Consider the following 24,400-nt stretch of genomic DNA (forward strand, 5'->3'; position numbering starts at 1 on the left):
GCGGAGCCTGTTTCCGGTCCTGCGCGGTTTCTGGAGCGGATTGGAACCCGGAGTCAGGATTCAGTAAATTTTTGGTCGTTTGGAAAGCAGGTAACGGCTGTATTGCTAACTTGCCTTGTGTTTGCATTCAATATTAAGACTAGTTTGTGAAGGCTGGGGCCGTGGTTTGCACACGGTATGAATAAACTGACAGGGAGAAGCACTTTTGCAGTATTTGACATTCATGTGCAGTCGCTCCCGATGCGCTTCTCGTCTCCAGTCCAGCCGCCATGCCGATTGTTCTTTGTTACATTTGCATCGCTGAGACCGAGAGAGCCAGCGAGTTTAGATCGGAGTTAAAACCCGGCTGGAGTTTGAATCCGGCGAAATCCCGGATCCCGTCTCGGCCGGATCCTGTTTATTGTGTACAAGCAGCTCGTTTGTGTGTTTGCAGATGCAGGTGCCCTTTAGCTTTTCTGTAAACCCCCAGTTGTATTTAATTGTGTTATTTTTGTATTATTATTAATTATCCTGCGTGATGCCGCACGCACAGCACAGTGCAAATGAGACACCAGCTTGATCAATTTGGGAAAAGGCATCCTTTAATGTTCATATTGGAGATGCTACCTGTGTAATATTGAGCTGTGCCGAAAACTGCATCCAGTTACGTGCTCTGACAGGGTACAGGGGTAAAATTGTTTCATGTGTTTTAACTTGATAGATACTGTCCAACATAGCACCTTCATGCCTGGTTCAATCTTTTGAATATAACAATTGTGTTCTTAGATTTGGAAATTAACCAAAAGGTTACAATTGAGCCACTGTTAAATGTAGGATACCCTCTTTCAAACTGGACCCTTCTCCACACTTCACTCCAAACTTTTTAATTCACCCCTTTGATCTCTTCTTGTTTGTTTAACTGTTGCAAACCAAACCTTTCATATTTTAACACACACACACATCTTCTACTGCTCTATAACTTATTTTAAACTGGTGAGGAAATGACCAATCCAATTATTACAACTTCAATTCTATGCAAATAAGGAGACAAGCAGGATGGACCCAGCTCCTGGTTCTGGCACCTGTAGATCTTAGCAGCATGTAAATCCTGAAATGGCTCTGCACTTCTGTATAGAGTTGTATTTTTATTCCTGCTCATTAACCCATGTTTGTCTCCTATGTTGGCTGCTTGTATGTTTCAGGATGGCGGAGGACACACCGGAGGAGTTTGTCTGTGAGTAACCACATCAACAAGATACTCTTGTTTGTAATCCATACGGCTGGCCTAAGATCTTGCACAGGAGCATCTTTCATGCACGAATAGCCTATATATATATGATTTTGCTGCCACTAATCTGTAATTTTGATTAACAACTGGATTTTACGCCACCGTTTCTTTCCCGGTGCCCCAGTTGTACTTTCTCCTTCTGACCATGATCTGAGAATTGTCTACCTCCTTGATGTTTGCTTTAAGGGTGTGACGACTGTGGACAGTACCATGACTCGGAGTGTCCCGAGCTGGGCCCGGTGGTGACGGTGAAGGACTCCTTTGTTCTGAGTCGAGCTCGGTGAGTAACCCCTCGTGCTGGGAAATCCGCTGGCCTTGTCTCAGCACTGATATAGGCTGTTGTGTAGAGCTGACGATGCTGAGAATTAGGTTTCTGTGTAATGGTATCAACTCCATAACCCCTAGCGTCCTGCAGAGATTAGCAATGATAGGAGTCAAGCGAGAGACTGATGAGGCGATGTCACACCAGATATCAGCAGGAATACATCTCCCACAGAGCTACTGTATATATGCTGCTTAACTTTCAAATCCACATACTGAGGTGATTCCAGTTAATACTGCGTTGGACTCCATAGTAGCATAGTAGTGTCAATATGGTGAACAGTGGGTTGGGAATCTTATTTATCTTTAGCGCCTGTGTTAAAAAAGAGGGTGCTGAGTGGTTCTCCACAGTCTAAACATACACTCACCTAAAGGATTATTAGGAACACCTGTTCAATTTCTCATTAATGCAATTATCTAACCAACCAATCACATGGCAGTTGCTTCAATGCATTTAGGGGTGTGGTCCTGGTCAAGACAATCTCCTGAACTGGGAAAGAAAGGTGATTTAAGCAATTTTGAGCGTGGCATGGTTGTTGGTGCCAGACGGGCCGGTCTGAGTATTTCACAATCTGCTCAGTTACTGGGATTTTCACGCACAACCATTTCTAGGGTTTACAAAGAATGGTGTGAAAAGGGAAAAACATCCAGTATGCGGCAGTCCTGTGGGCGAAAATGCCTTGTTGATGCTAGAGGTCAGAGGAGAATGGGCCGACTGATTCAAGCTGATAGAAGAGCAACTTTGACTGAAATAACCACTCGTTACAACCAAGGTATGCAGCAAAGCATTTGTGAAGCCACAACACGTACAACCTTGAGGCGGATGGGCTACAACAGCAGAAGACCCCACCGGGTACCACTCATCTCCACTACAAATAGGAAAAAGAGGCTACAATTTGCACAAGCTCACCAAAATTGGACAGTTGAAGACTGGAAAAATGTTGCCTGGTCTGATGAGTCTCGATTTCTGTTGAGACATTCAGATGGTAGAGTCAGAATTTGGCGTAAACAGAATGAGAACATGGATCCATCATGCCTTGTTACCACTGTGCAGGCTGGTGGTGGTGGTGTAATGGTGTGGGGGATGTTTTCTTGGCACAATTTATGCCCCTTAGTGCCAATTGGGCATCGTTTAAATGCCACGGCCTACCTGAGCATTGTTTCTGACCATGTCCATCCCTTTATGACCACCATGTACCCATCCTCTGATGGCTACTTCCAGCAGGATAATGCACCATGTCACAAAGGTCGAATCATTTCAAATTGGTTTCTTGAACATGACAATGAGTTCACTGTACTAAACTGGCCCCCACAGTCACCAGATCTCAACCCAATAGAGCATCTTTGGGATGTGGTGGAACGGGAGCTTCGTGCCCTGGATGTGCATCCCACAAATCTCCATCAACTGCAAGATGCTATCCTATCAATATGGGCCAACATTTCTAAAGAATGCTTTCAGCACCTTGTTGAATCAATGCCACGTAGAATTAAGGCAGTTCTGAAGGCGAAAGGGGGTCAAACACAGTATTAGTATGGTGTTCCTAATAATCCTTTAGGTGAGTGTATAGCCCAATTTTATTTTTGATTTTTTTAAATTAATCATTGAAATGAATGGGGAAAAAAAAGGTTTGGCGAAACTCCTGTTTTGGAAGCATTTTGTTTTTCATTTTTCTTGTGCTCTTCAGAAACCCACAGTTGATCCCCCGAGGTGTAAGCTAGTTAGAATAATGTGCCGTCTTTTCATGTCCGCTGGGGCCTGCTGTTCCCGCTGTGTTATTCTCCTCACACACACATACACACACACACACACACACACAACACAGTATTTCCACTTCCCTCCTCCTCCTCCTCCTCTGGTATGAAACCGCAGGGTGCTGCACTGTATCCATCCTGTCTGCCTCTAATTGGAGCTGACACCTGGCACCATTTCTCCAGGGCAGCTCCGGATGAAGTGTGGGCCTTGGTAGTGTTGTGTTGTGCTGTGTTGGTTGAGGATTGGGCCTCTTCTTCTTCCGTGAAGAAGACAGAAGCATTGGTTAGATATTTGAAGGATTGTGAACATTTATAAATCAGGTCAATGATATGAAAATGAAATAATGATAATTCTGTCTGTACCAGCAGGTAGTTTAAATTCTTGAGTTTAGATCTTGCTTTTGATAAGCTTCAAGTTTAGCTGCATAAATTATTCAAGGAAATGTACAATGATACATTTCGCCTTATTTGGTTGATTGGGTTATTGTCATCATAACTGTTTAGATGCAAACAGTTGATCTTCACCGGGAGGGTAATAGTGATGCTGGGTCTTGGAGTGCTTTCAGCCGCAGCCTTATGGCCCGTTTCACTATCCACTTGGCTGTGAATGGGCTGGTTCATGAGTCTTCCTCTCCTGTTGGTGATCCAGGTCGTCTCTGCCGGACAGTCTGGAGATCAGGGAGGTCAGCGAGGGGGAGGAGGGCGTGTTTGCCCTGCGACGTCTGGTGAAGCGTACACGTTTTGGGCCCTTCGAGGCCAAGAGAGTGGCCAAGCTGGACAAAGAGCTGCTGTTTCCTCTGAAGGTGGGAATCGGCTTAATTAAAAAAAAAACGCTGTCACTTTTCTCCCATAAAGGCCTGTGTTTGACTGATGTCTTTGTCAGTTTCATGTCTGTGATATTTAAATACAGCCCTCTGCGGTACCTTGGAAAGCAAACTGCTTTATAGAAAATACATAATTTGCATGGGCTGTCATCACCTATTTCTTTCTTTTCTTATGCAACATTCAAACCACATTTCATACATCAAACCCTTCAAGATCTGGTGTTTGAATTTGTAGAAAGGTATCTTTTAAATGTTATTTTGGGAGTTTTTATTTCAAAGAAATGTAAATTGAACAGATCATGTGCTGTTGAAAAAGCTCGATGAGCACTCAAGGGAGAAGCGGCTCAGTTATTTATGTATTTGCTGATTTTAAAGTTTTCCTCTCCTCGTCTTTGGCACCCGGGCAGATCTTTCAGAGGGATGGGGTGGTGGTTTGCTTTGACAGCACGAACGAAGATGACTGTAACTGGATGATGCTGGTCCGCCCGGCCACAGACTACAAACACCAGAACCTTAATGCCTATCAGCAGGACAATGAAGTCTACTTTAACACCTCTCAGGTATGGGGGGTGTGTTTCTGTGCTTTCTCCCTAGACTTACATCTTCAATTACTCAAAATATAGTCGCCCAGGCTGACCCACACTCCAGTTCACATTTGATATATACACCAAGGGAAGAATTGTACTTAATGTAGTGGACTTGTGTTGTTACCCTGTAGACCATTAGTGCTGGATGCCAAAGAGGGCCTTACTGCAGCATGGGTTTGTTTCCTCTTTAGGACGTGCTGCCTGGAACTGAGCTGAGGGTCTGGTATGGGGCCTTCTTCGCCAAGAAGATGGAGAAGCCAGTTCTGAAGCCACTAATCTTACCATCTACAGCAGGTACCGACAAAGTCCAGTGTCAGAGGAGCAGTCGTTAGCCCTTTATCTGTCTCCACAGCCAGCTCCGCTCCTTCTGTAAAAGTGTTTTTCAGACCTCTTGCTCTGTGAAGTGCAAAAAGGTCAAGCATTCTATCTAGCCTTACATACAAACTTGAGCCTTCAGAAAAGATTTTCCTTGAATGCTGTAATAAAATCATAAGAGCTTCAATAATTGAAATAGGTGCTGCTGCACAAAACCTCTCCAGCTGTTAAACCGATGTCACCTCTCTGGAGGAATGTGGTTGGTGTTTTGCACTTGCAGACTGTATAGCAGTAGGATAAACCACAGAAAACATATTGGAAGGGGAACTGTGCTAGGACTAATGTGTGGCAAAGACCAAAGTAAGGAGAATGTTTTTGTATCTTGTATTTTATAATGTTATTTCCTCCAGATGTTGTAACATCTCCCATAAAGCTGATGGAGATTGAAGGGAGTGGGCTCAAGAGTGGACCTGGAGAGACCGACCTCCACATCTCTACTGACGCAGGTGACAGAAGTCAAGAGGGGTGGGGGGGATGGGTATCCTGGTCTGACAGTGTTGGGGCATATTAGACGGAATAATCTCTGTTGATCCGTCAGTTCCAGAAGGCTGCTGGAGCTCAAATAATAATCCCAGTATTTTTTCTTTGGGCCTCTTGAAGCCCTCAGGTGTCATTCTCAGTCTCTTAGGCAATGCGTTTGAAGTGTAGGTCTGTTATTGGTGCAGGTTAACAAAGATGAAGGTAATAGTATTAATAATGATGTACATATTCTGTGGCTTGTCTCAGTGGTCGAGGAAAGTGAGGCCCAGGGGCCGGAGTGCAACCAGTGGGTGTGTAAAGTGTGCTCAGCAGTGTTCCTGGAGCCAAATCTTCTCACAGGTCAGTGACTTTTCACCACACAGTCAAAGCCTTTAGAATGGAAAAGGACACCACCTAGAGATGAACTGGTATTAGCATGCATTTTCCATAAGCCCTCTGGTGTTTTTGAAAGCAGTGAATAGTAATCTCTCATTGCACCTCCTCCTGTGTGTTTCAGAGCACCTGATGAGTCACCTGCAGGAGGTAAAGGGTGTCACCCAACCCTCCAGTGACCCTCCTGTCCAGGAGGACCAGGAAATGATGCCTCCTGAACCTGTGCAGCCTCCCCAGGTTACCCCTGCCCCTTCAGAGCACAAGAAAAAGACCCGTAGAATACGTAAGCCTAAAATTCCCAAAGTCGGCCCCAGACCGCTCCCAGCACAGACTGTGAACAGAGGTGAGTTGGCCAAGATGGAATTTGATGGAATTTCCATGTAGCAAACAAAAGTATGTGAATCATTTAATTAATATTGTGATTTGGAAGAAACTGGGGGTGATTTTGTTTCCTTTCTCCAATGATATATAGCATAACCAGAGACAAGAATGTTTTTCATTTCAAACTTCGAGTGTCTGGTCTGCACGGCCCCGGGCTCAGTTTTGAAACCCCTTGTACCTGCAGATGCCCCCACCCCTGCGGTGCCCATCGAGCAGGTCCTCAGCGCCGTGCCTCCGGATGTGGGCTTGGCCCTCCTGCAGGCTCCGGACGTGGTGATCGGCGAGGATGGCGTGCCGGGGAAGCTGCAGAGAATGACCCGCACGCTGCTGCCCAGTGGGAAGTAAGAGCCTCGCTATCATCAATACCCAACCAAACTGCAATGTGCAGAGTTCCTGCAGCAGAGCTTTCTCACACCTCTGTATCAGACATGCCGTATTTCAAGGAACAGCTAAATGAGCATGGTGGTGTCCTCAGGGTGTGAAACATGTGTTCTTGTCCTGGCTTTGCCTTTACCCTATTGTAACTCTGTGCCTGGAAATCCCATCCTTTCTGTAGTGTCACAGATCTACTGAAGCTCTTGGTGGGGATCACAATGTTGTTCTAGCATTGACAGGTACTGTGCTCTCTGAGAAGCCTGAGCTGAAATGATCTTGTGATCCAGTTGAGTATTGTACCCCTACTGAAAGGAGCCCCCTGAACACTCTGCCTTTCTCTTCTGAACACAGGACAGGGATACGGAAGAGATTCATGAGGCAAGGCGGGGACCACAAGAGGGTGTATCAGTGCAGCCTCTGCAACAAGGTGTTCCAGAACAGCAGCAACCTCAACCGTCACATACGTTCCCATGGTAACGCAACATCAACCACTCTCTTGCTTCTCTCTGTTTTTATGAGCCTATTCTCTTTCTTCTTATTATTGTTCAACAGTTTACCTATGAAAAATTAAAAGAGGTGATGAAATCGTGCTGGTCACTGCGAGTCACGCTTAAAGAGGATGGAAAAACAGATGGCTTTGTTGACTCCAGTTTTGTGAGTGATGGCACAGGCGTGACTTGGCCGGTGTATCTTTGTGTTTGCACAGGTGATAAGCTCTTCAAATGTGATGAGTGTGACAAAATGTTCAGCCGCAAAGAGAGCCTGAAACAGCACATCTCCTACAAGCACAGCAAGAACGAGGTAGGAGCTGCGTTTGCCACCAAAACACACTCGGCCTAAAGGGACAACCTTCCGATACCAATCCTGAATCCCAGAAAAAATCAAAATGTCATATTATCTGCCCTAGAAGGAAAATATACCTCACTGATTGGATTTTCCTCTTCATCTCTCAGTATTGTTCTGCATTGCAGGTCGATGTGGAGTACAGGTACAAGTGTCCTACCTGTGAGAAGGCCTTCCGAGTGGAAAACGCTTTGAAATTCCACAACTGCCGGACAGGTAATCAGATTTTTTTAATTTTTACTGTTGTAAATTTGTCTAGTTTTGCCATGATGAAGGGAGGATCTTTGTGAGTGAACTGTAAAATGGAACAGTGCTAAACGAAAAATGCCCAAATGCACTGGAAAACTGGCTGATTAGAGGCAAATAGAAACGTGATAGAGGGAGGGTCTTGACCAGCTCTATAGAGTCTCACCTGCTAGCTCCTCTCCCCCTCAGACGACAAGACGTTCCAGTGTGAGATCTGCTCGCGCTTCTTCTCCACCAACAGCAACCTCTCCAAGCACAAGAAGAAGCACGGAGAGAAGCTCTACGCCTGTGAGATCTGCAACAAGATGTTCTACAGGAAGGACGTGATGCAGGACCACCAGCGGAGGCACATTGTGGGTGAGGCTGGGCCCAAGGGCTTCTCAACAGCCATGTGCTGAGGCTTCACACAGCGGCATATTTTTCGCTCAGTCTCAGACTTGAGTTGTCTGCTGTGGGCTGTGTCGGCCATCTCTTGTTTGATTGGGTTTGCACACTTATGCTGCGCGGGTGCTGTTTTGAAGCTCTCGGGTGGCTGGTGTGTGATGCTGTGATTCTCTTCCAGGTCCAAAACACATGAAGCGGGAGGAGCTGGAGGCGAATGGGGAGGAGGGCACCAAGTACAGGAAGGAGCCCTCAGCCTGTCCTATCTGTGGAAAGGTGGGTGGGTCTTGCTTCCTAATTCTTAAGGTGATATTTGTAGTATATTGGAATGTTTATTCCCCTTCATCCGTCAGCTTAATTATGATTTTATTTTCCATTAATTGTGTTGTTGGTTGCATATCTATAATGACCTGTTTCAATTACGCTGTGCTTGAGTAGAGGCTTCATTTGTAGGCCACAGGAGGTTTATAGCAGGTTCAGGGAAGTGCTGTGCTGTCCTCGTGACGTGGCATGGGCGGCAGTGACAGTGTTGCTCCTGCGTCCCGTCCAGGTATTCTCCTGCAGGAGCAACATGAACAAGCACCTGCTGACCCACGGGGATAAGAAGTACACCTGTGAGATCTGCGGCCGGAAGTTCTTCCGTGTGGACGTCCTGAGAGACCACATCCACGTGCACTTCAAGGTATGTGTGTAATCTACAGGTACAACTCGGCGTTACCAGTACAATGTTAGCCAGTTTTGGATTAACAGGTTTTCATTTTAGTGGAGCTATGAAAGTGGTGTCCATTGTTTAATTAGTTTTCTTGATTGAATTTTTGATAATACCACCTGCATCCTGAGTTTGGACCTAAAGTCCAGAATGGATTATGGAAGCTCTTAATTGGGGTCACGAAAATGATCTAGTCATCGAAAAATAAACTGGTATTGGAAGGCCTTCAAGTTATCAGAGTACCATGATCCAAATGTTTTTCCTGGCTATATGAGCCAGCTCGTTCGGGATAGGCCAATCGCTTCATTCCCCTCATCCCTTACAGGACATTGCCCTAATGGACGAGCAGCAGCGGGAGGACTTCATCAGGAAGATTGGTATCTCGGTGGACGACAGCGACTGCAACTCTGATGAAGACGAGCTAGAGGACGACCCCGAGCTGCACAAGTACAGCTGCAAGAAGTGTCAGGTGAGCCAAAGCCCAGGGAGCAGTGTGGATTGCAGACGCCGACACCCAAGCACACGCCTGTTAATCTCATTTCAAGCTATTTAATCCAACTTGAAAACTAAATGTCTGAGCTGTAAATCAGTTGATTTATGATTTTCAGTGCCCAGTGATAGGTTGCATGAGAGGTGTTAATTTCATTATGCTGCTGTGTTGTCCTCGCAGTGGACAGCACTTCAGACTGTCTTCAGTAGCAATGGCCTTGTGGGCTGCATCATCCACCTGACGGGGCTCATCTGTTTCTGTCCCCAGGTGACCTTCGCGAAGGGCAGACAGTACCTGCGGCACATCATGGAGCTACACAAGGAGAGAGGTTATGGCTGTATCATCTGCAACCGTCGCTTCGCTCTCAAGGCCACCTACAATGCTCACCTGGTCATCCACAGAGAGCAGCTGCCGGACCCAGCCGTTCAGAGGTGAAACGGTGGGAGGAAGGGAGAGAGACAGAGCAAGGGATTGACCTTTATCGTCAGCCCTGCTGTTGAATGTATTGTAAACTGTTGTAACACCTGGTTGCAGGTGGGAATGGGGCACTTGAGGGATTTTTAAATTAATGATCTGTCAGACTCTGAAATGAAGATGGTTTGGTTAATGTTCTCCTACTACACCAATGTTTGTCCAATTCGGTCTGGAAAGTCTTTAATTTAAATAAAGGAGAGCGTTCTTCCTGTTTACTTATTGGTTAATTTTTCTAATCTGACGTCTCATGGCTATGTATGATGGCATACTACTGGCCCACAGCACACTGGTTGGGTTATACTGTTTGAAACATTTTGTTCTGTATCTTTGTGCGGTAACACAAGAACCCTCAGACGATTGCTAATTGGCAATATGCACCAACTGTTCCATTATTATTATTATGAACTTTATTAATCTCAGAATTTCCCCTCGGGGATTAATAAAGTGCATAATAATAATAGTAATGGAACAGTCTAAGTCTTAATTAACCACTTGTTCGTGTGTGTGTTCACATTCCTGTAGATGTCTGAATCATTTAAAAAGTCACAAAGCAGCGTTAGCTGAGATTCTTCTGCTGCCGTTTCAGGTATATTCATCCGTGTGAAATCTGTGGACGGATTTTCAACAGCATTGGCAACCTGGAGAGACACAAGATCATTCACACAGGTGGGCCTTGTGTGGCAGTGTCAGGGGGGTGAGAGAGCGGACTGTGTTTGACAGTGTCATACCGGGCTTCAGTCCAAAACACGCTGGCTATGGGGCACATCTGGCTGGTGAGGGCACACTGGTGTTTACATGAATCCCAGTCACACAATGAAAGCACTGTTCTTTATGGCTATTGTCCCCAGCTTTGAAAGACAGTCGTGAAATGTGTAGAAATCCAACAAACTCATTGTGGCTCAGCAATAACTGAAACGATTACCTCATCCACTCTTATGATTAAGCTTTTTCTTGTTATATACCCACAGACCTATAAGTGGAGCCCTGAAATAACCTTGACCATTTTCTTGCCTTTCTTTTTTCTTACCCTTTGTTCTTCGTCTGTCTGTTGGGCTGTCTGCCCAGGTGTGAAGAGCCACAGCTGTGATCAGTGTGGGAAGTCATTTGCCAGGAAGGACATGCTGAAGGAACACCTCAGGGTGCACGACAACATCCGCGATTACCTGTGTGCCGAGTGTGGCAAAGGTAACCTCCCACTTCACACCATCCCTCCAACGATCCCGTCTGCACAGGTTGTCTTAAGACTGACCTCCCCTCTCTCCCTGCCCCTAGGCATGAAGACCAAGCACGCGCTCCGGCACCACATGAAGCTGCACAAGGGCATCAAGGAGTACGAGTGCAAGGAGTGCAGCCGCAAATTCGCACAGAAGGTCAACATGCTGAAGCACTACAAACGCCACACTGGTGAGCCCCACCCCCCTACCCCCCGAGGCGTATCCTTTCCACTCACACACCCCTGTCTGACTTACAAGCTCCGGCTCAGACTGGCCTACTGTAAAAACGTCTCTACTTTGGAGTAACTTTGCTCCTGTTCCCTTAAATAAAAAGTTTTCTATCCCCGTCTATGAGTTTTGAGCTTCGAATGAGGCATGAACGAAGCTCTGATTAATGTCCTACTGATCACGTCACCATAAAAGTGTGAGTGGGTGTATCTCTCTGATGCTGTCGTATCTTACACCTACTTTGTAAACTTGCGTGTGAGACAGTTGCTCCCTCTCCTGACGTCTGTGGTAATTTGAATTCCAGGGGAGTGAGTTCAGCTCATGTTTGTGATGCCCCTGGAGAGCCTGTGGCACAGTCCATCAGTAATAAATGTCAATACTTTCAGGTGTGAAATTGTAAAATAGCAAATAAGGCTGTAGATGAAGTGCTACAATATTTGTTTTTCTTTGTTCCCTTGCTCAGGGATAAAGGACTTCATGTGTGAGTTGTGTGGCAAGACTTTCAGTGAGAGGAACACCATGGAGACGCACAAACTGATTCACACTGGTATGTGTTAAAGGCTTTCCCACGATGCACTGCTTCATTCTATTACACTTTGATATTGAAATCACTTTACTTTACTCCACAAATGTCTGCAAATTAACAATTTATAACATACAGATTTGTTCCTTATTTTGTCTTTTGAGTCCTCTTTTCCCCAAGACCTTGTATATTACGTTTTTATTTTAGCCAAGATACTTTTCCTAAACTGCATCCTGGGAAGCATAATCTGAGTGCCAATGTTGTGGTGATGGTGGAGGGCTGACTTGTCTCTGTCTCTGTGCTCTTGCCTCCAGTCGGGAAGACGTGGTCATGTGCCGTGTGTGATAAGAAGTATGTGACCGAGTACATGCTGCAGAAACACGTGCAGCTGACCCATGAGAAGGTGGAGGCGCAGAGCTGCCACCTGTGTGGGACCAAGGTGTCTACAAGAGCATCCATGAACAGACACATGCGGCGCAAGCATCCTGAGGTGAAGCTGGTGGTGGGGGGTGGTGATGTTTAAGTGTAGGGTTCGCTTTCTAAAGATATCAGCTAAACATTTCTTCAGGACAGACTGATCTCAATATGATTTCTCGTCCTCCAAATCTAGGTTGTAACGGTGAGAATCGATGAGTTGGACCAATTTCCAGATGGTACAACCATCGATGCCTCCACCATTACTATTGTACAGGTAAGCAGTGTTTTCTGATTTAGCTTCACAGAGCACAGGCCCGTTCTGCTAGCATCCATTGATTCTCTGTATTGTTTTGTTTTTCGATTTTCCTCAGTCTATGCTTTTCTGCGGTGTATTCCTTGTGTCTTTTGTGGGTGGTTTTAAGAACTTTGCCGAGTTTTACTCCCATGTGTCTCCACAGTCTTCGCTGGCTCAGGAGAAGGAGGAGCTCTCAGTGGAGAAACCCCCCCGGGCCTCCAAGCCACCCAAAAAGAAACAGAAGCACGTGGAAGAGGTGGAGCTCCCTGACCCCGACGACCCCGCGTACTCAGACTTCTCCAGCAAAGGGGCGGAGTTCACTAATGCGGTGGGAGATGAGACCAGCTCCGCAGTGCAGAGCATCCAGCAGGTGAGATGCATGGAGTTACTTACGTTTGACACAGCCCTGAATCCCCTAAATTTGCAGCCTATCAGCCCTTCGTTAATCTGCATAACAGCCTTTGCTCACTGAAGTGTCCTCTGCCAGAGCCTGTAGCTGTTTGTGTCTGTGATGTCTGGGTCCAGGAGTATCAGATCTCTGCTCCTGGGATATAAGGCCTTTTTCCCCTCTTCTCTGTGCAGGTGGTGGTGCTGGCGGACCCCAGCGTGACGACCTCGTCCTCTCCTACCAGCACAGTGGGCCTGACCAACATCGCCGTGACGCCCATCACCACCCCCGCTGCGGCCGCCCAGTTCACCAGCCTGCAGCCCGTAGCGGTAAGCCACCTCACCCCGACCGATCGCTCGCTCACCCTGGACAACTCCATCCTCACCGTGACCTTCGACACGGTCAGCGGCTCGGCCATGCTGCACAACCGCCCCTCCGAGCTGCCTCCCGAGCCGGGGGCCTCCTCCCAGTCCATGGCGCACTTCATCAACCTCGCCACCTTCGTCAACCCCATCGCCCACCCCCTGGAGCAGCCGGCTCTCACCTGGAGGTCCGTCACGCACTCCGAGGGGAGTCCTCCCGGCCCCGCCGCTGACACCCCCCAGCCCGAGCCCCAGGACGTCCCCACGGAGCCCGCCACCCCCCAGGAGCAGCAGCAGCAGTCCGAGCAGCCGCCACAGGACCAGCAACCCCAGCAACCGGCTCAGCAACAGATGTACGGCTACTAGCCTCTGACCTGACTCTGAGGCAGATCTGTGGTCTCGAATAGCTTCTGTCCTAAATGAACTTGCGATTAGCTTGAGTTGTAAAACTGGAAAGAGAGGTTGTCAATCTTAGGCAGAAGAATGTAAGTAGTGCTCATTCCGTGGCATGCCTCTGACATCCCATACGTGCACATTAGAGCTGTCATCAATTAAAATAACAATTAGCAACTCCAGTTGCGGTTGCTTATTAAGAAATGAATGCAGTTTAAACCAACGATGTGTTGAAAGTAAAGTAAAACGTTAAATTACTTATTGTGTGGTTGACTGTTAAAGTGTGGGTGCAGACTGTGCTCTATATAGAACCATAAACTATATACAGGCATCTCCCATAAGCCTTAACCCGCTTCGAGAACACATCGGCTCCCATGTTTATGAGTTTGTAAAAGTTTTGGTGTTCAAATACAAACCAATGCAGATCCCAAAGACTGGACAAACGCTGAGAATGACCCCCTGATTAAACTTTGCATGTCTGAAACCTTTTTAGGTCTGTTTCTGAAGCATTTCATTATGTAATTCAAATATGTTTACAAACATTACATAAATTGACTAATACTTTACTCTGGAATAACAATGTAAAGTAATGAAGTAATGTTTACTTCAGAGAAGCTTAGATGGTGCTTTCAATGGCTCAGACTGTGACTCACAGACTGTTTTACAATCAACTTTGTTTTTGTGTGTGTGCAAGTTTTATTGCAGTCCCTGGCCCCGTGTGAACACCTGCTGGGGTAAGAACAGAAAGTCTCCGGCCTGGCGGGACACCTCGGCTGATTTCAACCACTCTTGAACACTAGTATAAGTGTGTGTGTATTATTGTAGAGAAGAAATGGGAGCCTTACTTGGCCCACATGCAGAGACAATGTGACAAGAATGTACTGCAAAACAAAACCCTCCCATACATTTATTTTTTGCTTCCTTCGTCTTTTAAATGCCATCTTATGCTTCCCTGAATAATCATGGAAGTGATACGGGGCTGTAGGTCTTGGGGACCAATCAGCTGAGACTGGACCGTCTCAAACAGTGATAGTTTGAAGTTGCCAAGAGTAATGTGTACATTATCGGTGTAGAATTGAGGGTGACATACTTTAGTTATAAATATGACGCCATGAAGAATGCCTTGAGGAAATACAATGTTTTTTTCTTTCATTAAATGATAATGGTAGAATGAGTTAGTGATTGATGAGGGATTTTCTCTGTAGATTCAATAGTGCCTTTGTGGGCATTGTTTTTGATTTAATACTTTGTTTTCCTACCTTCCCTAGTTATGCCACTGTTTTTTTAAAGTGATCATATTGGCATGCTATTGGCATACAGCAAAAATTGCATTAATGCTGCAGGAAGCCCTTGTGTTCCTTTTGTTATGATTGTATTGAGGATAGTTATCTCCTCTGTGAATTCAAGAATGAGATAAATGCACAAAAACTAAAGTTTCTTTAATCAGTTCATTAAAAAAATAAAGGAGCAGAAATCTTGTGATAAATTGCTTTGTTGTTAATTTGTAAAATGAGATGAATTATGAATTATAGTGAAGCTCCGAATTTAATCAGAGGAGCTACAAGTTCTGCACTATCGGCAAGTTTCAAAAATGACTGCTCATACATTGCAATGTCAACCTAATAGCTGTTTAAAATTAAGGCATCAAATACCAGACTCATAAATAACTCAGTGCTCAATATTTATCCCACCATCTTCCTAAAGACATGCATGTGTGTGGAGTTTGGAGATTGCAGGTCCTCAATTGCTCCTCTTAAGCACAAAGGTCAAATATCATGGGTCTCCACTGTTCTACAGCATTTGTAATGCATGTAGCACCTTGGTCTTGATTTGTGTCATGAAGAGCTAAATCCTGGTGGAAAACTCTTCTCACTGTCTGAGAAGAAATCTTGTGAAGGGGAAATTGTACAAAGTGTTGACAGGACACAACATTGATGCACAAGATCAGGGGCTGCCATTCCTGGTCCACTCCAGACAACTTTCCAACCCCTAATACTCGCAGAAGAGTAGTTAAACTGGTTCTTATTAAAACAGGAATTGTCAAATGCTCAGGTGATTGAAAACCTGAAGACACTGTAGCTTCCATGACCAGAATCGTGGACCGTTGTGCTAGATTAATATTTTCTGTTGTTTTGTTTGTTTTTGTTTTTTCATGAGAAAAAAAAACTATATATATTTTTAATAAGATGCCTGATCATGAAAGAGCATAGGAACTGAAGCGTTTCATTTTTTTATTTTCTCCAATTGTCCTTGTGTGTCAAACTGCAATGTGGATGAAACAAATGATGCAATAAAATAAAAATGTTTCTTTGTGATTTTGTTGCATATTCTTTGCTTCAAAATGCCTAGCAGGAGAGGATGAAACTTTAAAGTTTAAAACCATTAGAATATATATTTCCTCCTTGCTTGGAAGTAAGTAAGTAACTGTGGTCTTCACCTATAGTAAACTCATATTTAGCATTTTTCTTTGAGTCATATGTTGTAATATGTTCGTTTGTAAAAAATAAAAAAAGTCCTGTATATAAGTAAATATAGACAACGGTTGGGGATAACCAACAACAAAAACTGTCCCTTATTTATTGTCCTCCCTTCAACCTGATTCCACTTTTAATGTTATTATTTAGCAGACACCCTTATCCAATCCAAAAGTGCAAAAATACTGTATGAAATTACAGATCAAAACATACTAAAATTACAGGTTCAAAATTGCACAAGTGCATAGGTAAAATATACAGTTAATATAAAATACAAGTCCTGTTGACGATAAGTTGTGTGCAACTGTGTTTTTAAAACACGCATTGGATAAACTACAAGTACCAGAATGCATACCCGCTCAGAGGGTGGGGCTTCGTGTCCTTGCAATTTGAGCGGTTTTGTTCTTGGACTGCCAGCCTGATTGACGGGTCAGACGCCAATTAAAAATACGAGTCTGACAGTGGGCGGGTCCACAGGAGTGAGGTCATTTACGCGGTAAATGTGAGCGCGGCGCTTGTGGGCCGCAGCAGGAAGTGAGCGGACGCAACAGGAAAGGCGCAGGCGTGCGTCAGTGAAAATGTGCACCTACCGCCACTTTGATTTGAAATATACATGTACAGTTTTGAAAGCCTTGGTGTCGAATTCTTTCTGAATCGTTTGATTTAAAATGTAAACCCGCTCTACAGAATGAAGCTTTATTACACCTGTAGTGTACGTGTCATGGTAGAATAAGACGATATTGCAGACTGTAGTCGGAGCAGGTACGGTAGATGGTTTAATCCCCCGATCTAGTTTTACAGAGTATTTGCATTACACTTCCGTTTGCCTTATCGAAGCTGTAACTTTTCGATTGCATTTAAGAAACGGATCAAAAATACTGTTAATGCATCTGAGCTGTTATGGTTTGACTTGTAACAGGACTGTGTACAGACAACAGTATTGGGATACGGGAAGAAGAGACGTCGTAGACATGTTGCTGAATTCCCAGAAAGCTTATAAATGCGTTATTATTGGTTCTTCGGCTGTATAAATGTGCAGACAGTCTGGATGAATTCCATATCTTGCCAATATTGTGTTCGTTGTGTGACGCCTTTAAAATAGTGTCCCTATGAAGGTGTGTGTTTCGATGACACAGATGTCGCAGTAGTGTTAGTGTGTGTATCTGGTGTGCTTTAAAACTGTACTGGCATTTTCTCAGTATTACAGATAGGTGAAGACACGTATCAACAACGAAATACGCTTTTTTTGTCACTAGTTGAACCACACTGCTGTATTTCATTAGATTTATGTATGTATTTATCATTACACAGATTATTTGGAAGCAATGCACTGTACTTCTCCCACAGTGGCTTGGTGCTGTAATCCAGTCTGGTCAATATTACAGAGGTCGAAGGGCTGTGGCCGCCCTGGGCCCGTTTGCCATGGCGAAGAGAAGATGTCTGTCGGACCTGGTGGTGGCGTGTGAGTGGGCGTCCTGCTCCTTCAAGGGCGGCAGCATGGAGGAGCTGTGTGAGCACATGTCTCTGCACATGAAGGAGCACCTTGGAGATGGAGATGCAATGGAGGAGCTGGGTGAGGAAGTGGCACTTTATACCTCCTTGTATTGCCCTTCTGTACACTCCACTGCTGTTATTTGTACGCACAGATTAACCGTAGGATTGTGTTTTTCAGTACACATGTAGAAGTCACCTTGGACAGCGGTGTCTGCCGAATGAATGGATATTATAGTTAATGTTTGTTTGCAGACGACTACGCCTGCTTGTGGAACGGCTGTGAGTTCCTGGCGATGGGCAGCCCCGGCGAGCTGGTGGTCCACGCGCACTTCCACATCTTCCACGCCAAGCTGAAGTGCGTCGGGGAGCAGCTGCTGCAGACCCACCCCGAGCTGCGCACCTGCACCCAGGATCTTCATGGCAACAACCTGGTGCCGGAGCTGTCGGAGGGGCTTGTCTGCCAGTGGGAGCACTGCGACGTGAGAACCTCTTGCCTTGTTTGTATGGGCCAGTGAGAAAACACCTCAAACACCTTCCTGGAGGGAGGGTCATGTCCATTTTCATGCTCATTCGCTCTTCTTCTTTGGCACAGAGCACTTTCAACAACCCAGAGTGGTTCTATCGCCATGTGGACATGCACGCTCATTGTACCAAGAGGCAGACGCTGCCCGACCAACACCAGGTCCTGTTCTGTAGCTGGAAAGGTAAGTAAGGCAGAAACAGTGGCCTTGGTCACTTTATTAACTGAAGTCTCACAGTCATGTTCTATACCTAACCCTGGATTCCCTGGAAACCAATCTGAGTACACCTTGATATGATTCAGAGGGTAATGTAGTAAATCACAAATCAGCACAGAAGCCTTCAGTGTAAATCAAAGCAAAACCATTTCATATGAAGAGGCTTGATTTTCTTGTTTGTTGTTTTGGAAAGCAAGTGGCGGTGCTGTAGAGATTGACGGCCTTTGTCTCGCCTCCAGGCTGCGACGCGTTCTTTAAGATCAAGTACCGTCTCCGGGAGCACCTGCGCAGTCACACGCAGGAGCGTGTCGTGGCCTGCCCCACCTGCGGCTGCATGTTCGCCAGCAACACCAAGTTCTTCGACCACATCCAGAGACAGGCTGTGACGGAGGGTCAGTGCACCACCAGGGGGCAGTAACGAACAAGCGGCCCATAAAAAAACAATCAAGCTTTCTTTCACTGTACAGGTGTTGGAAACTCATTAATGGAGAGAGATATCTTCTGAATCTACACTAGGCATAAAATTGGACAGCTGCTTTCAAGCAAATAAGTCTATGAAAGCATTGTAAGATCCCCGATTGTTATTTGATGTGAGATATGCATGCTAGCTGTTCTTATTTTGTCCAGTGGCAAATACACTCTCCCCTTTGAATAAACAGGTAGTGTTTGCTCACGTTATCATTTCTTGGTTTTGCTGTTGACTTAACTTGCCAATGGAAAAACATTTAATTGCACCAAAGTTTCACTTCTGGAGGGGTTGTGACTGAATAAATCCAAATCAACAAACACGCTCAGTTAGATCTCATTAGAAAATATTTTGAGGACGTCCAGGGTTGCAGGTTTGTCACTTTTCTTTTTCTTTCTGTGTGCTGCAGAGTCGTTCGTGTGTGAGCACTGTGACAAGCCCTTTGCCAACGAGAGGCTGCTGAGAGATCATGTCCGCCAACACGGTGAGTCAACACCAGTCTCCTGCATTGAAAGCTCGACTTAAAGCAACACTTACTTGAAATTCCCCGTGTTTTTAGTGTCCTCTCTCCAATGGCTAATCATCATGTCAGTTAATTAAGTTAATTAAGCCAATATTGGGTCAAATTAAATCACTGGGGGTAATCTGGCTTGAATAAAAAAAGAACAGAAGACCCTGTAACTCCCCAAGACTCCTGTCTCAGCTTTATTTTTTTGCTCTCTTTGCTCTTTTCCAGTCAACCACATCAAGTGTCCTCTGTGTGACATGACCTGCACCACCCTGGCCTCTCTGAAGACCCACATCAAGTTCCGCCACTGCGACGAGCGCCCGTTCCCCTGCGATTTCTGTGAGAGCAGGTGGGCACCGATAGGACGGCCCCTCCACTTTGTGTTGAGATGTTAAATGGCCCCCACAGTGCATTGTAAAAGCACATTCGGCACATTGCTCTGTGCCAGTGATGAGCCGATAGCGCTGGGGCCTGGTGGCGCTGCGATGAAAGCAGAGATAGAGAGAGACTACCCTCTATAAACACACTCGGCGGACAGCCTTGCGCTTGAGCTGTGTTTGGTCTAGAATTCTGCAGAGAAGATGAGATTACCCAAAGTGCCTGCATTTAAAACAGTGTCATGGGAAAAATTATCAGAAAAAACAAATAACGACTTGCTCTTAATGCACTTATCTTCCATCACGTCTCTGAACTTCATGATGCTTGGATTCTGATAGGAGTGTGTTATAACTGCAGTTGTCACCGGCTGTGTCAGATAACACCGAGGCGCGGATGTGTTCTCTTGCAGTTTTAAGAATTCCCACGACCTTCGCAAGCACATGGAGACGCACAACGAGGGAGTGGCCTTCCACTGCACCGTGGATGGCTGCAAGTACTCGTCCCGCATGGCCCACACCATGAACCAGCACTACAAGCGAGTGCACGAGGTCAGCCAGCAGGGGGCAGCGCACACAGCCTGTCCGTCTCTACAGAGCTGAAAGAAGCGGCACTGGGCAGGGTGCAATATGTATTTCCTCGGCTCAAGCACAGCAGATCTGACTAAAACATATTGTTAACCTTCTATTTGGATTCATAGGGCTTTACAAAAATGATCTGTTTAGTCCTTACGCTGGTGTAATTTGTTCAGCGTACAGAGCTGAGAGCCTTGCAATGTTGTCACGATTGGTCTGGTGTTACTGCAAAACCCTGTTTGCATTCTTGGTGGGTGAAAGGATTATATATGTAAATGGGAGTTATCGTGTTTCCCTGATTAAGGGCTTTGCACCAAAAATGCATTGTTACAGTGGGATTAAGCAGCGTTGGAGCAACCAAGGAGCAGCATTGTAAATGAGTACTGAACATTTCTCTTCAGATTTAGCTATTGGGTGTAGAATGAACATATGCTACTCTTCTCTCGATATATGATATGTGTTCTTCAGAGTTCAGCTGAGGGTTGGACATTTATACGAGCTAATACCAATACAATACAATACCAGCGCAAATATACAATCTTGGCTATGTTTAGGTTTAAGATATGTACTAAATTTTAAGATGGACTCCAATAGCAATGCTTTATGGTGATTTTTGGTTGGTTTGGTAATTGTTTAATACAATTGATAAATTAATACATTTAATAGATTTCATTGGCCCCTGTTACTGAGATTCACACTGCTTAGTCCCAGTGGGGCTGTGCTGGTTGGTCTGTGGTGTCAGCTTTGTCTTTGTCGTGCAGGGGGACATGGTGTCAAAGTATAAATGCCACCTCTGTGATAAGACCTTCTCTTGGTGCTACACACTCACCCTTCACCTGCGCAAGAAACACCAGCTCAAATGGCCGTCGGGACACTCGCGATTCAGGTACGACTGTGCAGGTGACTGTGAGATTCTAGATGTTATTAACTGTGATTTGAGTGATGTTTATTCTCTCCTTTAATTGACCAATCATCTCTATATCTCCAGGGTGACCAGTTTAGCCAGTTTATGTGTCCCCCACACCAGCCTTTTTGTTCTGGTTGGGTTCTTTACCTTCCAGAACCCACTCTTGACGATTTCTTCTGCAGTAGCCCACGGCAGACGTCATTTACTGGATTCCTGGAGTCCAGATGGAAGTGTTAGTGGATACAACCAGCATGTTTTCACTGTTGTCTCCCGTTGTTTTCGTTCTGCCTCTCAGGTACAAAGAGGACGAGGACGGGTACCTGCGGCTCAACATGGTGCGCTACGAGACAGTGGAGGTGACCGAGGAGATCATGAAGAACATGGCCAAGAAGCGCACCCCCCGCAAGAGCCTGGGCTCGGCCGGCCAGGCGAGACGCACTGCCCTGCCCCTGGGAAACACCCCCTCCTCCCCCTGCTCCTCTTCCTCCTCTTCCTCCTCCTCCTCCTCCTCAGCTTCTTCCTCCTCCTCAAGCTGTGCCCCCTCAGCTGCAGAAGACCCCGCCCAGTCCCCGGCCACAGACACGGAGCACGAGGACGGAGGCCAGCCAGTGTACTCTGTCCTGAGCACCGTGACCGAGCTGGCCCTGGAACCCGAGTCCTCCCTGCCCCCTCCCCCCCTGCAGGGTGGCTCCTCTCGCGCCGTGGCAGCCCTGACTGAAGTGGCCCGAGGGTTGGGGATGGAGATTGTTTAGCTCCTCCTGTACAAAGAAAATGACGATTCGCAGCTTCTCACCTCCCTGTCTGGGGTTCTTGCACATTCCAAACCTTCAGAGTGTTTTCAACAGGCCTGGAGAAGGTCAAAGTGGACGGGCACGTTCTGTGACTGTTTTAATGGATTTTAATGCCGTCCAAATTGATTTGTGCTTTTAAAATTCAATTTTATTTTTGATTAACAATTTTAGAAGGTTTAAAAACGTTTTATTTGATTTGTACACATATTTTAAACGATTCCTGTGTCAGAAGCAGGGTGGTGTTAATAAGAGAAGGCCCAAGCTAGTCAGAGGGAATTCTGGGCTGCAAATACGATGCAGCTGAAAAGAGGGTCTTTCAGAAGGATCGTCTGTTGTTACTGCTGTATCTCCTATTCAGTGCAGTTACTCTTCCATGCCGGACTGATGTGTTGGGGGGATCACAAGTGGGACTGCAGTGGGACTGTTCTTGGAGCGCCTGCAGACTGTGTTTTCTCGGCAGCACGAAGACTACATTCCCTTGAGGCCACTAACAAACAGCCGTGAACAGAAAAGGAACTGGGTTCTAATTTGCATGTGCTAATCCGAAGGGAAGTTGGAGGAGAACAGGTTGATTTGTGTGTCGTCTATCCATGGTGCTGGTACTTGGACCCTGACGAGGCAGACACGCAACTGGCTTTGACCTGGGGGAGTCTGGGGAGACGAGGGGGCATCTTGCAGTCCATTTGCGATCGCCAGTCAGCCAGTGACTGAAACAGAGAAGGAATCTGTTGTCCTGGTGTCTGATTTTTTCCTCGCAGAGACTTTAGTCCACATGCGTTTTGAACAATGCAGTGATCCCTCTCCAGAAGCTAAACACATCCTGTAAATTACATTGGGGATAGTGGTTATACTAATCACAGTCAATACCTGAAATAAAATGCTATATATTGTGCTTTTAATTATTAAAAACAAAGTTAATCTATTTGATTTTCTTTTTAAAAGTTTTGAATTGATTTTATATTTTCTGAACTTTTTAATTTACTACAATGCCAAAAGTGATGAGTTAAGCCTTCCCCTCCTAGTAATGGATTGTGGATGTTTTTAGTTTTTTTGTATTGAAGGAAACTGTTACCAGCAGTGCATTTTTTGATACTAAGCCATTAGTGATTTTATGATTAGTGATTAGTGAGGGCCAGTGCATAAACTAACACCATGTCATAGACCTGCGAGAGAAAATCATGAATGCAGTGGATCATGAACGACAGTATTGAAAACTTGATTTCCTGCCAAGAGTCTGGACTTCTGTCTTAGAGACGACCCATTGGCACAACTGGAACAGCGAATTAGGAAGAGCCTACGGAGACAATTTCAGGCAAGGACGTTCACGGTGACCAGCTCTCATTTTGTATTTGGACATTTGTCAGTGCAATGCCTATGTAACGTGTGTGTGGTGTATCAGGTAAATCTGAATTGCTTACTTTGCACTAAGGTAAAGCATTTATTCATTTTGATTTAATCTGCAAACCAGTGAAGATGTGCTTAAAATAACTATCTTTTAAAAAGCTGTATAGTTTTAAAAAGCTGTAATATTTGTTTTGAAAGGAATAATCTCATCATTAAATATTTTTTTCTCAAACCTGCAGTCTGTTTTCAGTGACTAAGATTGAAGGTTTATTATCACAGCAGTGGTCAGATATCCTGTTCATATTGTGACACATTGTGTGTCAGTCTGTACTGGCACTCCCTGGGTCACCAGGAAACCGCAATATGGCTGCAGTTTGGATAACTTGAATGGGCTGCATATGTCCCACTGTTGGAGTATAGGTAAGTAGAGTGAAATAAAAGTAGTTGGTATTGAAAGGTGGAATTTCTTTAGCTTCTACGGTCTTGGCAGTGAGAGATTTTACTGGAAACTGACAAACGTCTCTTCTGTCTCCTAGTACAGACATCCACAGTACTTTGTGTGAACTGTGACTTCACTTTTACACCTGCTGCTTCTCCCCCCTGAGGCAATAGTCCGGGGCCATTCAAGCAGTGGATGAGCACAGTCCTGTGTGAAGAGTTTCTCTGGAGTCGGGGAAGAACAAAACAATTTAAAATATTTCACTATAAAGTAGTATGAGGTATGTGTGTGTGTTTTCAAATCAATTCCAGTATTTTGATTAAACGAGTAATGTAACGAAACAAAGCAGAAAACACTAGACATCATTTCTAAATCAGTAAGCAAAAATATTAAAGAGAACACTACATAAAGGAAGATTTTTTTTTTCCTCCGGAATGAAAAATCTATATTCAACACAGCGTTTATTTTGATTGTATTTATTTTGTAGGGCCTGTGTATTGACACACAGCAGGAGCAGGAAGTGATGTCACAGGTGAGCATTTGAAGGTTTGAGGCCACTCCCTGTTCACCTGGGTAGGGGAGGGCAGGAGACT

General features: G+C 45.3%; 2 protein-coding genes across 4 annotated transcripts; both read left to right on the top strand.

Annotated features, from left to right (window-relative positions):
• Nucleotides 1–16,012, top strand: prdm15 (PR domain containing 15). 2 transcript variants are annotated; one of them, XM_066699542.1, is made up of 26 exons: nucleotides 1–90; nucleotides 1,182–1,213; nucleotides 1,454–1,547; nucleotides 3,990–4,143; nucleotides 4,572–4,724; nucleotides 4,943–5,045; nucleotides 5,477–5,572; nucleotides 5,853–5,945; nucleotides 6,103–6,321; nucleotides 6,544–6,700; nucleotides 7,086–7,207; nucleotides 7,441–7,535; nucleotides 7,688–7,793; nucleotides 8,013–8,180; nucleotides 8,386–8,480; nucleotides 8,755–8,886; nucleotides 9,239–9,382; nucleotides 9,671–9,834; nucleotides 10,464–10,543; nucleotides 10,943–11,062; nucleotides 11,150–11,281; nucleotides 11,783–11,866; nucleotides 12,157–12,332; nucleotides 12,453–12,533; nucleotides 12,718–12,924; nucleotides 13,137–16,012. In XM_066699542.1, exons 2-26 carry the CDS (start codon nucleotides 1,183–1,185, stop codon nucleotides 13,668–13,670), a joined length of 3,540 nt encoding a protein of 1,179 aa, XP_066555639.1. In that variant the 5' UTR covers nucleotides 1–90; nucleotide 1,182; the 3' UTR covers nucleotides 13,671–16,012. The 2 variants fall into 2 exon arrangements, with proteins under 2 accessions (XP_066555639.1, XP_066555641.1); XM_066699544.1 differs by having other exon boundaries at nucleotides 7,706–7,793.
• Nucleotides 16,013–16,696: 684 nt separating this feature from the next.
• LOC136746785 (histone H4 transcription factor) lies at nucleotides 16,697–23,600 on the top strand. 2 transcript variants are annotated; one of them, XM_066699546.1, is made up of 10 exons: nucleotides 16,697–16,933; nucleotides 17,519–17,744; nucleotides 17,918–18,144; nucleotides 18,258–18,369; nucleotides 18,642–18,794; nucleotides 19,278–19,352; nucleotides 19,605–19,725; nucleotides 20,164–20,302; nucleotides 21,088–21,212; nucleotides 21,529–23,600. In XM_066699546.1, the coding sequence occupies exons 2-10, from the start codon at nucleotides 17,594–17,596 to the stop codon at nucleotides 21,983–21,985; spliced, it is 1,560 nt and encodes a 519-aa protein (XP_066555643.1). In that variant the 5' UTR covers nucleotides 16,697–16,933; nucleotides 17,519–17,593; the 3' UTR covers nucleotides 21,986–23,600. The 2 variants fall into 2 exon arrangements, with proteins under 2 accessions (XP_066555643.1, XP_066555642.1); XM_066699545.1 differs by having other exon boundaries at nucleotides 16,698–16,933; nucleotides 17,557–17,744.
• Nucleotides 23,601–24,400: the final 800 nt, after the last annotated feature.

Source organism: Amia ocellicauda, chromosome 3 (genome assembly GCF_036373705.1).
Source record: "Amia ocellicauda isolate fAmiCal2 chromosome 3, fAmiCal2.hap1, whole genome shotgun sequence".
Classification (NCBI taxonomy): domain Eukaryota; kingdom Metazoa; phylum Chordata; class Actinopteri; order Amiiformes; family Amiidae; genus Amia; species Amia ocellicauda.